Below are 13,029 nucleotides of genomic sequence, written 5' to 3'. Positions count from 1 at the left end.
GCCAAGACTACTCAGGATGAACTTCTGAGACTACTGCACCTTGCTGTCGGATGCCATTTATAAATAAACTGGTGAGAATGGATTGGTACCCTACTATTTCCCTGAAAGGCGGAGTAAGAGGACATCCCAGGCCAACTCGGAGAAACATCAGAATACTAGTGGCCAACTACAAAAGGAAAGAAGCCATTCTCCTGGCTACGCTTTCCAGCAGCTTGCAGCATCCTTAGGTACCAAGAACGGTCCCTTCATCTTTCTATGAAGCATGATGAATTCACCCAACCAAATGCAGCCTTACCCTCTTGCCCATCTGTCTGCTTCTCACTCTGTGAGGTACCTCAGCAGGCTGTGCTTGTAGCCTGTGGCTTGGAGCAGAGGAAAGAACACAGGGGTTACAGGATAGCCTTATGAGTGCAGCAGCTCGCAGCCTAAGCCGTCCAGCTGGAGATGCTTAGTGTTTCCTGCAGAGGGTCCTGAGGTGCCCACGCCTCTGCTCCTATTCTCCCATCAAGCTTTCCAGGCAGCACAGTCTGTTTGCAGAGTAAGAAAAATATACTGTCTGGCACAGGAGCCCTAAAAGGAAGTTTTGTGTGAAAATGGAAATGTGAATGACTGAACACTAACTAAACCGATCCTGGCTTCCCAATCCACCAACCATGTTGACAGTGAAATTGAAATGTGAGAAAACGCTTTTCCGGGCTGCTAGCTGTATCCTGGGATGATTTAAGCTGATCTGCTCTGTTTGCAATACTGCGATTTCATGAGGCAGTTCTTCGCAATGAAAAACTTTTTAAAAACATAAATTCTGCTTATATGCACCTTTTATTCCCCAGAAAAAAATTTAAATATCCAAGATAACCTTTCTTCTTCAATTTGAAATATCAGGTTTCCTATGCATGCATGCTTTTCATCCCGGCACCAGAGAACCAGGTGAATGTTTGTGGGTTCAAGGTCAAAAATGAAACAAAACATCCACAAAAACAGTTTATTTTCTTAATTTAGATTTGAAACATTGACATAATGTTTTATCATTATGGAGAGCCTGTCTTGTTTCTACTGTAGACATACATCAACATAGGTGCTTTCTTATTTTTTTTTTTTAATTTCCTCTTTTTTTTTGACCTAGAAATTTTAGGACTGGTCCGTTTATAACTCTTAGAAGTTTCCTTTTTCTGACAGCAGAGAATGTGACGCCAATTCTGTAGAATAAATGCTATAGATGTTACTCTGTCCATCAGCTGTTATCGGGTTTCAGGGTCTCTAATCTGATTTTAAATGTTGTATTCTTGTGGTTTTCATCAGGTTTTTATCATTTTTCAAAGCCAACAATGACAATACCAGCGTGAAGGGGACCCTGAGCCCCCACCGTGCTCCCTGAGTCTCACGGTGCTCCCTGAGGCCCCACCGTGCTCCCTGAGTCTCACAGTGCTCCCTGAGTCTCACAGTGCTTCCTTAGCCCCACTGTGCTCCCTGAGTCTCACGGTTCTCCCTGAGTCTCATGGTGCTCCCTGAGTCTCACTGTGCTCCCTGAGTCTTACAGTGCTCCCTGAGTCTCACAGTCCTCCCTGAGTCTCACGGTGCTCCCTGAGTTTCACAGTGCTCCCTTAGCCCCACTGTGCTCCCTGAGTCTCACGGTGCTCACTTCTGCTCTCCACTTTGGCCCTCACTGGTGGTGCTCCTTCTACAGAGGGAAGTGCAATTCTCAAGCTAGGATGATTTCTAAGCTGCTCCATTTTGTGCAGGTGAGGATGAGGCCCCGTTTCCCTCAATAAACTTTAGTCCTGTGTGGAATGAAGATGCAGTTCTGTTCTAAGGACTACCTCGCATCCTCAAGGCTGATGAAAGCCTGGTAGAAAGAAGCCATCGGGTGACTGTGGCCTTTTAGAGGTGTACCATCAGTATATCCAACAAAGCCTTTCTAAAATTGACTTTGAGGCAGGCTCTGACTCCAGACTATGATTTCAGTTACTCTGGCTATGGAGGCAAGAACCAGTGTCGGCTCAAGCCTAGTGTCTGCTCAGCTCAGAAAGGAAAGAGTGAATGATTAAAGCAGCAACCAAGGCCAACTCTAGCTCCCACATCACCAAAGTGTGGGGACAAAAGTTAGGGTTTGCCATCTAATTAGTTGTCAACGTGATACAAGCGGGAGTATTTGGGAAGAGGGACTCTCAATTGAAAAAAACAAAAAGGACCTATAAGATAGCTCTGCCTGTAGGGATGTCTATAGGGTGTTTTCTTAATGATTAACGATTGACATGGAAGGGTCCAGCTCATGCCACCCCTGGCCTGGTGGTCCTGGATGGCTTAAGAAAGCAGGCTGAGCAAGCCAGTAAGCGCAGTCCATGTAGCCTCTGCTTCAGTTTCTGCCTCCAGGTTCCTGCCTTGAGCTCCTGCCCTGACTTCCCTCAGCAATGAATCGGGACCTGAGATCTATCCTTCCCATGGTATTTTTTGGTCATGGTGTTGTATCACAACCATAGAAACCCTAAGACTGTAGTTGTGTTATTTTTAAGTCATGCTAAGGATTTCTCCTTGCCAGCCATTTCTTATATAGCTCTCTTGCCTTTGCTCTCCCGTGTGCCCCAGGCAAGCCTGTCAATCTCATGGTACTCACATCAGGCAGCTGCTTGCTGGATGCTCCGTCCTCCTGTGTGCTTGCAGTGCACAAGGAGACACTATCGATGTGTCTCTCTTTTTCTAGCATCTGATTTCTGCATGGTCACTCCCCATTGTCTCTCTTTATATTTTAGAGACTTATCCATCAGACATAAGCTTAGATTTTTAAGTTTTTTTTGCCTTCAGCTGAAGTAGTTTGAAATACAGAAATTCTGCTTTAATCTTGAACTCCTGTAACCTATCATGTCTCAGGCTTCATTAAAGATCAGAGTAGTCACTGAAATAAAAGTGAGCAGAAATCCTCAGAGAAATCAATGAACGGTAGCAGCTGATAGTCATGGTAGGAGTTGGACTGTGCGTTTCATCTCTGAATGCTGTTCTCTTTTTAAGGAAGGGAAGATGGAAGGAGAAAAGAGGGATACCGGATAATCCTGAAGGACAAATGCCTTTCTTTTCTCCTGTAGGGGAGGGATGAGTAAGAAACAATGTTCTACTGATAGTCCAGTTTTCTGTTCACGTACTTCCTGCTGGGACCTTGCAGGCAGGCTTCCATTCTTAGAGCTTACTAATATGGATGGTAATAACAATAAAAAATATAGGTATAATATATAGAGAATGCGTTCATATTTAATACTTACGGTTATACTCAGAATGAGGTGTTATTTCATTGTCAAATTCAAGGAGCCTGTTCAGAAGGACAGAAGGCCATCTAAAGCTATCAGCCTATGCATCCCACAGGTGTGGTAGGATCCCAGTTGTTCTAACTACCAAGCCCTTACTGTTTCCATTGTTGCTGCTGCAGGGTGTGGGGTGTTCCCATTTATTGAGCACTCGAGACACACAAGAGATCTTTATGTTAATATATGCCATGTATTTATCCCAACAGCCTTGTGAAGGTAAACAATGTCGCTTTTTCATCCAGAAAGTGAAAGCTCTAAGGAATTAATTTCGCTGCCCACAATCATGTAGCTGGTATCAGGTCGGGAATTAACCCTTCCCATTCTATATTATGAAGGCTGCTCTAGCACAAACAGGGATTTGCCCTCAGGAACCTTTCCCTTGTCTCTAGATGATGAGAGGCAAAAGTAGTAAGGGTTTATATTGCTCAACCTTAGAACCCATTGAATTTTCAATTGCCAGGCAAAATGTCTGCAATACTCTTCCAACGTTGTTTAGAAGGGAAGGGAGAGGACGATACACAAATGAAAACTGCCTGTCAGTGCCTTCACCCCCTCACAGATTTCTACTGTGACACTGTTTGTAGCAGTTGTGCCCAATTGCCTGTGCCTTTTCCTGAGCTGAATATATCTCGTAGGCTTCCTGTCACTTTTGTTTCACTTAAAATGAGATCCGGTGTAATGGATAACTCTTTTAAGGTAAGGACACTTGTAGGTACACACCGCAGGTGGACTTTGAAGGACATGACCTGCCGGGGTAGGTTCATAGCCTGTGATACGTACTGTTGTGGTGAAGGATGTTCATGGTGCAGAATGCCACCCGTGTGTGGTGGAAAAATGCATATAGAGCCTCCATACCTTTTGCTCAGTTTTGATGAGAATCTAAAACTTCTCTTAAAGCAAAAAATAAAGAAGTCCATCGTTTGAAAACAAAAGCTTGGGATCGTTGAATCTATTTGAAATTGCCATTGTGACACCCAGCTTGGCATTTATATTTGTGTCTGACCATCTAGTGATAGAACAGACTAGATTCCCAGACTGCCAATAAAATAAGGAAAGGGGTTTGCAGAGCCCTTTTCCGTTCCTCCTTTCCCTGTGGGGGACTGAAGGAGAGTTGGGATACGGGAGGAGCATGTCCACCGGGACAGACAGGGAGTTGCAGCTCTTGCTCGGCTTCTCCTGGGCATCTGTCCTGCAGCAATGCTGGTTTTCTGTGTGACACCTTCAGTGAGACACCCAGGGCTCTCTCTGCACAGTTGCAAGCAACAGCAGTTTATCCTTCCTTTATCTCCCTTTTCCCCACTAGATACCTTATATTTCTCAACACTTACCTGTGAGACAGATTTTCTGGAAGTAGCTTAACTGCAACTTGTCTCCAGTACAATTCCTTGCTGTGGTGTTTCTTGTTTCTGGGAATGCTCACATAATATGTCCACAATGTTAACCTGTGGGGGGGGGGGCTCCTTTCTTCTGCCTCCCCTTCTCAAATAGGCAACAACTATTTCTACTCAATGCAGATCAACAGTTCCATTGCTTGAGTAGGTACCATTCAAACAGTCACAGCTCTGGGCTTGTGGTGAGTGAAAACTTCCATCCGTTGTGAGGAATCCCTTTGAACCTTAGTAGGCGAGTGAAAGGAAAAGTCCCACACACGAGCCTGTAAGTGTAGTGCATTTGGTCTGATGGAAGCATTTTGTATTGTGCTCTGTGAAGATGAAGAATCAGCCATCTTCACCAACAGCTCAAAATTGCCTGCATTTATGTATTTACGCCTGGGGATTTCAAGGGGGGAAAATGAGCATAATCAAAATCCTACTGGGAAGAAGCATGTCAAAAAAGATTAATTAGAAAGAAAGTAAACATGGTGTCTCTCTGTCTTTGTGCTAAACAATCACAGAAAAACAAAACTCCTTAAATAAAACAAGAAAAAAAAATGTGCCTTTACACAGTTTGGGTTGGTAGTTTTATTAAGATCGTAAAGATCTTAGTATTTAAGTTATTTAAGTCATACTTAACTAAAAATAATGCCTCTGAGTTTCATAAGCAGAAACACATAAGAGGGATGTATGTCGGGGTGTTTCTGACAGCAGAGTCAAAGAGCTATATATGGCCATTCCTCTCTGCTAGCAAAGATGAATTGCCATGGCAACACTACCAGGAAATAATAGGTCAAGTTTTATCCCTCTGCCTCAGGCTGAATTTATTAGGCTTTACTTAGAAGTAGATGCCATTGTAAAATGAAGGTTTGGGTATTTCAGAGCTAAACATTGTAGCAAGTCAAATCTGATCAATAAGCTCTCCCATATAGGTTAGGAGAAGACTTAGTTGATTAAATGAGTGTTTAGGGACTAGCTGATTACTGTTCTTTTCTAAAACGTGGGCTCATTTTCACAGATGTGTGTGTAACAATGTGTGTGTAAATAGATTCACACTGAGAGTTTGCACATGGTCAGCAGGGGAAAGTGGTTTGTAAATTTCATTTTAATGGGTGACTAGCTGTGATAAAGAAAAAGTTATTATTTCATTCCCAAAACAAGTATGCAGCAAAAAGTCCTATATATTGTTTGCTGTCTTCATAAGACTAAGCGGAATGCTTGTTTGGTGCCTGTTTATAGGAATAAAAGAATAAATGCATCTTAGGAGAGAGTGATATATTATAAAGTAATATGTGTAGTCATTATTTTGCTTTTATTGAGGGAGCCATGTCTCCAGTGACATTGACTGTTTATCTTTAAACAATCATTTAGGAGTAAAATTCTAACATGAGGGAACACATACATTTTGTCACATCAAACAAAATTGTTCCATTTTCTAATAGGACATAATTGCTAGAATAGGGAGGGAAGGAGACGGTCCAATTTTTTTAAGATAGTATATATCAAATCATCTCTTTAGATGATAAATTTTATCTAAGTAGAATATGGTAGTATATTTTAGCATTATATCTTTCCTGATGTCACAGGAGACTAGGCTTCACAGGAGACTAGGCTTAGACTTTTCTGTAAGGCTACCTTTAATTTTCTTTATTTTTTCTGCAGTAACTTAATAAAGGTTGTGCAGGTAGCTGTGAAATTTATATTGCTTTTGCTCTGCTCACCAAACGGGAAATCAGAATCGGTGGCTACATTCATTTCCCAGTGCAGCTTATTGAAGTGTCATAAATTGATTGGTCTAAACAACCAGCATTCATTGTCTCACACTTCTGGAAGCTGCAAATCTGACTTTGTAGTGCAGCCAAGGCCTTGCTTTCTGCAGTCTAGGAGAGATGATTTTCCCTGCCTTTCCTTTAGTCTCTGGAGCATACCTGCAATTCTTGGCATACCCTGACTTGCAGATGCAATATTCCAGTCCCATTCTATGCCTTTATAGTTGCTTTGTTTCTATTTATTGTGTTTTGTCTCGCTCTTTGTTTTAATACCTTTTTTCTTTTTAAAAAATACATGTATGTGTTGAGGGTGGGTGTGAGATAGGATACAGGTGCCTGCGGAGGCCAGAGGTATGAAATCCCCCTGGAACTGGAGTCCATTTGCAAGCTTTCTGACATGGTGTGATGTGTTGAATCTGGGTCCTCTACATGAGCATTATATCTTCTTAAGCCAATGAGCCATCTCTCCAGCCCTCTAGTCTTCTCATTTCAGGAAAATGAAGTCACAGTAGAAGCCACCTAATCTTGCATGGTATCGCTTATGTTAGGTTGCGTTTGCAAAGACAGTTTCTTTAGTAAGGTCATATTCACAAGGCCTGAGATGACAGCTTTAGGATAACCAATCCATAACAGCCACTGAACTGAAGGACTCCATGTCCCAAGAAACTGTTTCCATCACAGTTTTAAATCACGATGCTTTCTGATTCTTTGTATGTATCTTTCAAAATGTTGATCCTTTTTCTTTTTTATTTTTGAAACAATGGTGTTCTGCTTAGTGAAGTTCTTTCAATGGGTAAAATTTCGCAGTATCCAAAATCTACCTAGAATGGATATATGCAATATACCTTTACCTTCCATAGCTATTAATAAATGCTTATTAGAGATTTATTGGATGGATGGATGGAGCAATGTTAATATTAAACTATACTGATATAATTTAATCTTTCTTGATTATTCCAAACAATTCCTTGAGGTAAAACTGTAGTTAGATATTAGTTAAAAGATCACCAGCTGCTTGAATGACTGGATATTTATTCCACTTTCTTTGTGTCCGTTTGGATACTGACTGGTGAAATTGAGTTTATGTCTTGGGCTACAGTGTTCCTACCCCTCCCCCATTTCTGCTGTTTTCCCACTGACCTATTATATATGACTTCATTTATCTTAATTAAATTACTTTTGTCGCTCAGTTAATACAGATACACTTTGATTTGGTTTCTCCAGCTACTAAAAAAATGATGCCTGCTTTATTTCATGCCATTATTTTCTGTTCTTCAGTTTAATTGTGTGTATGTGTAGACATTCAATAAATGCATTTGATTGTGATTATATTTCATTACATTTCTTTACTAATAGGTCATTCTATTTTCCCTTTAATTTGATATGGAAATGAGTAGGGAAAGAAGAAATAAATTGTAGTGTAACCCATACTTTACAAATGAAAGCTATTTCCACAGTCTTAAAACTGTACATTATCTCTGCTTGACTTCAGAATGCTTTGAAAGTGCAATTAAGATGAAGTTCCATTGAGGAAAATCACTGAAGGCAAAGAGCAAAGACAGAAATGGCACAGTTCACATTGAAAGAGTTCTTAGCTACTTTTTATCAAGCTGCTAATATTTTCCATTTTACGAGTCTTTTCGTGACAGATAGTCAAGCATTGGTTACCAAACCCACCATTACATTAAAACTGCCTCCTGAAAACAATATTTGTATAGAACTAAACATTTTTTTTCTATAAAGAGGAATAAGAGTTTTGCTTGTGGAAGGAGCATTTCTCATCTTGTAGTCACATTTCTATTCATTGTTTTCTCTGTAAGGTATTCCCAATCACATTTTTTCCATCATGAGAACGTGACATTTATAGGACATCAACAGATAGTCCCAGCTGTTAGTAAACCAGGAGGAAGAACAACACTAAGATGTCTGAACCCAGCGAGGACAGACACCGTTTTGTCCGCTATCTTCTAGACTGCTCATGTTTAATTACAGAAGTGTCACTTGACATTATAAAATGTTCCTTTATTTTAAATATAACCTTTTATCATCATTAGCAAATGTCAAATGTAATGAATCATTTTCCTGCCTTCCTCTTACCAGTAAAATGGTAAGGAAATGGTATTAAACTTGCAATCCTGAAATTGTTTTCAATACCAAAGCCAGCAGGGAGGAAGTTTGGTGTGAGAGTATTAGACTAGGTTTATTGTTTACATTGTTCTCATTTGGGGAGGAATTTTTCTATCAGTACTTTTTCCTACACCTGCCTTCTTTGGTAAAGTTTCTTGTTTTGCCTGAGTGCTTTAGTGTCAAATACTTCCAGTTGGATTGTTTCTGGGTTCAGTCAGAATGATGCTGGAAATCTGGCCCCTTGCTGTGACTTGACTTCTATGCTTAAGTGTCACCTTCTTCTTCTTCTTCCTCCTCCTCCTCCTCCTCCTCCTCTTCTTCTTCTTCTTCTTCTTCTCTGAACCTGAGTGGCAGATGAATGTGGCACACAAAATATTGAAGAACTGTGAGAAATCTTATGTTCCTCTCTGCTGCATTGTGAGATGTCAGGACCCTACTGGGGCGATGTCTATGGGTGAAATTCAGAATCCGACATGAACTCTATGGGATCGCAATGTCATTTTGATGGCATGGAAAGCTTCTTTTGCATCATCCAACAAGTTAGCTCTCCCTCTGAGGCCTACTAGGTCTTAGAGGGATATGGGATGCACTCTTTATAAAAGAGGCATCTTATGGACGATTGAGGAAGAGGGTCCATGCTAAGTTAGAAAGATCAAGATCCTATAGAGTTTATAAAAAGAGAAGCTAAGCACACTCTTCAAAGAGCATGGGAAAGGGGAAAGTCAATTAGAAATGATGCTTTCAATCCTGATAGAAGAGAGGAGGAGCCACAGTGTGAGCCGAGGAACCTTTCTTCCTGAGCAGTATCTGCGAGGGGTAGTGGATTCCTTTAGAGGATTTGTGTGTCTCAGAGTCCTGATTTCACGGCGGCATGCCGTGGCTTTTGCAGACATTACTCCCTTCATTTGTAAGTTGGCATCTATCTACAATCCTAAGTTAGCCCTGACTTCACAGGAATGACACTCGCCCTTGTGAATGATTAGCCACTCTTTGTCTTGTGCTGTTTGAGAAGCTCTGGAACCCCAACCCACTTGCTTAACTTTAGAAGGGTTCGATTTACAAAGGTTCAGATACTTGTCCCTGACCCTCAACCACGTGACAGAGGAGCAGGAACTCCAGCTCACGTTTGAAAGAAAGTGCTTTGTTGTCCTCTCAGAGTTGATTAAACTGACATTGGGCTGTAACCTCCTTAAAGGAAGAGCGTGTTCCCTTTGTTCTCATACCAGCTGGTACTCGTGGGCAGGCAATGTATAAGGACGTTGTGATGGAACCCAAGTTACCCTTTAGCTTTGAAGTATGTCAAGAGTCACCAATCTGAGACTGATGTAATCTTTTCTTTCCTATAGTTGTATGCTGGTTGGTGCAGAGTAAACTTCGATATTCATTGGTACAAAGTGAAGAAAAAAGGAAGGAAGAGGAGAGGGAGGGGCAGGGAGGAATTTCTGAGAGTACTGCAGAACTGACTTTGAGTATCAATAGGAAAAGCAAAACTAAGGGGTAAAAGAGCTGTGTTTATACGCACACTGTCTTAGATGCTATTGTGACTACTCTGGAAAGTATCAATCACTTCCCCAGTATCTTGCCCTATTGATGAGATGACTTCACTGTTTTGTTTATTAGGACACAGCAGGCCAGGAGAGGTACAGGACCATCACCACAGCCTATTATCGAGGGGCCATGGGCTTCATTTTAATGTATGACATCACAAATGAAGAATCCTTCAATGCTGTACAAGATTGGTAAGTTACTGCTAGTATAAATGGTGATCATTTTCCTTTTGACAACCTATTCCTCCCACAGCAATGGCCATGGGGCAATGTCCTTTGTATGTTTATTGTGAGCTACAATCCAACTTGTGCCCTTAGACAAAGAAAAGTTGATCATGCTCACAACCATTGTCAAGAGATTAGCAAGATGTCATTTTTGGTGACTTTTCTTCATTTTGTTCCCTTCAATGTTTTGCATCCCATGAGTCTTCCTTCTGTAGAATTGAGTGTGTTGCTAAAATGTAAATAATGACTTGGGAGTGTGTTGCTATAATGTAAGGATCTAGAAAATAATGCTGGTGGACCTTGGCCCACAACTGGTTAACTAAAGCTTTATTGGAACACAGTCAGGCTCATTTGTTTATTCTCCGAGATGCTTTGACACCACAAAAGACACGGTAAGTAGCTACAGCAGGATCCACGTGGCCTGCAGAGGCCAAAACATTTCTCTCAGAATATTTGGAAGGAACCTTTGCTTATTCCTTCCCTAGAACTGTTGTTAAGTAGAGTGTTCAAACTAGAGCATTTAAAGGGACTTAGGATAAAAGCAAGGTCGCACCTGGACCCGTTGTGACTCACAGCTCTACCAGACTCTGGAAATATTTGTATCTACAATGAGAGCGGTGTGCAGTGGGGGGGGGGGGGGCTTTCTGTTGTGAGTTCCTTTCCCTAGATTCCCAGAATAGTAAGAATCCAGAGCATGGTCATGAATCCCAGCACAGGGCGGAAAGGAGTAGGAATTTTGTGGAAAGTTCCAGAATGCAGCTCCTGGTATCCAGGGATGGCTGAGCAGATACCACATTTAAATGCTATAGAATTATAGTTCAGCATAAGAAGCATCAGACAAGCAGTATACTGGCAAAACAAACAGGATTTATTTTTTTATTTCCTATGCTACTATTATCCACTGATTTTGTATGTGTATTAGGATCTGATGTTGTTAGAAACTTGAATTTGTCCTTCTGGGAGGACATCTACATCTGTCACACACACCTACACACACACACATATATATATATATACGTACATATACACATACACACACGTACACACATATATGTACACACATACATACCTACACATATACATACATACACATCCATGTATACATACATACATATGCATGTACACACATTCATATATACTTGTACAATACATATATGCATGGCATACACATTTCCTATGTATGATGTTATACAATGACAACAGTAACTCAATAGAGAAAAAGTTATAAATTGTCAAAAGTCATCTTTAGGACCTATATGAAAAGCAATTATCTTCCTCTGAGAGATGTAGAAGAAGGCTTATAGAACCTCTCTGTAGTACATTGACTATTGAAAAAATGAAAGTTCTCAAGTTAATCTATAACTTCCAGGTAAGGCCAATTAAATTCCAACCAGTCTGTCACAAAAATGGAATGGGCTACAAAGTCCAGAGACAGATATATCTGTATGAGGATTTCGTTTCTGATTAAAAAAAAAAAACAAAAAACAAAAACCAAACAAACAAACAAAAACCAGCGTGGATACCCATGTTCCCAGAGGACCAGTTATATGTATGACACCTAACTGACATTCCCAGCCGCAGTCATTTTAATGCTGATTACTCTGCAAGAAATGCCGAGACCTGAGCGAGGATTCAGAAAAACTTCTCACTGAAGTTTTCATGCATCAGCAATCTGATGCTGTCTGTATACACTTCCTCTTGCCCGGTTGCTTGAATATGAGTTATTTCACCACCTAGAAAACTTACAGTGATACACTGGGCTCATTAAAAGGAAATGTCAGTGATACCAGGAGGCTCACAGTCAACCCTGCTGAGTCTACTATCAGCGTCTGCCTCTCTGAGCATCCCTCTGTGATCCGGTGAGCTAGACGTCATCACACTAGTGTTTATACTTCGCTGTGTGTGGGCAGACTCACCTTACCTCAGTCTGCCTCTACCTCAAATTCTCTAGACAACCCACGGCCCCGCCCCCATCCTTCTGAGGCTCCCTTTCCTGTTCCTGAAAGGCACACTTTCCAAATCACACTTCTTCCTCCCATCCCTCTTCCTACTCCTCCTACGAACCCACTGGTGACGTTTCTCTGTGTCCTGTCCTTGGTCATGTCATTCACTCCCCTAACTTCACTTATCACTTAAACGTCTGGCTGTGGTTTGTAAATTGCTATTGCATTTCCAGGTATTCAGAATATTTATTCCAGCTCGAAGTCATTTATCTTCACCTGAGACTGCTCACCTTCCTGACTTAACTCCCTACTTTCACTACCTGGACTTGGGCCAGCTCATGCATATTCACTTATTTAACAGGGAATCCTCTCCCTCCTTTCCCTCCCTTCTTCCTTCTTCTTCAGCCATCCTCGGTTAGTTTCCTGTGGCTGTATTTTGCTCATACCCTCATTGGAAACTTCCGATTTTCTTGACCTAAATTTCTTTCTTCCTCAATCCGTCCTCCCCCTTGGGTGCTTTTAGGGTCTCCCAACGCACATGATTTTGATGTTTCTGAAAGTCGCCTGTCCAAAAGCCATGGATCGCCGTTGCGTGCTGAGTTGGAACTTCCCCAGTTTGGCTTCAGACACACCACCTCATGCTGATGCTGTCACACTGTGGCATCATTTCTCTGTATTGCAGAGAAAAGCAGGAACCACAGCCTTTCTGAGACTTCCCCCAAGCATTCCCAACTTTCAGCATTTTCTGTTAC

General features: G+C 41.4%; 1 protein-coding gene across 2 annotated transcripts in view; it reads left to right on the top strand.

The window, feature by feature from the left end:
• The window catches only part of Rab3c (RAB3C, member RAS oncogene family), a 170,462-nt gene that overhangs the window by 69,332 nt on the left and 88,101 nt on the right, over positions 1-13,029 (top strand). For both annotated transcript variants that reach the window (XM_051182913.1, XM_051182912.1), the window contains exon 3: positions 10,183-10,301. In XM_051182913.1, coding sequence (XP_051038870.1) covers positions 10,183-10,301 — 119 coding nt within the window. The remainder of the gene's footprint in view (positions 1-10,182; positions 10,302-13,029) is intronic.

The sequence above is a fragment of the Phodopus roborovskii genome, unplaced genomic scaffold (assembly GCF_943737965.1).
Source record: "Phodopus roborovskii unplaced genomic scaffold, PHOROB, whole genome shotgun sequence".
In the NCBI taxonomy this organism is placed as follows: domain Eukaryota; kingdom Metazoa; phylum Chordata; class Mammalia; order Rodentia; family Cricetidae; genus Phodopus; species Phodopus roborovskii.
This window is presented reverse-complemented; position numbering and strand designations above follow the sequence as displayed.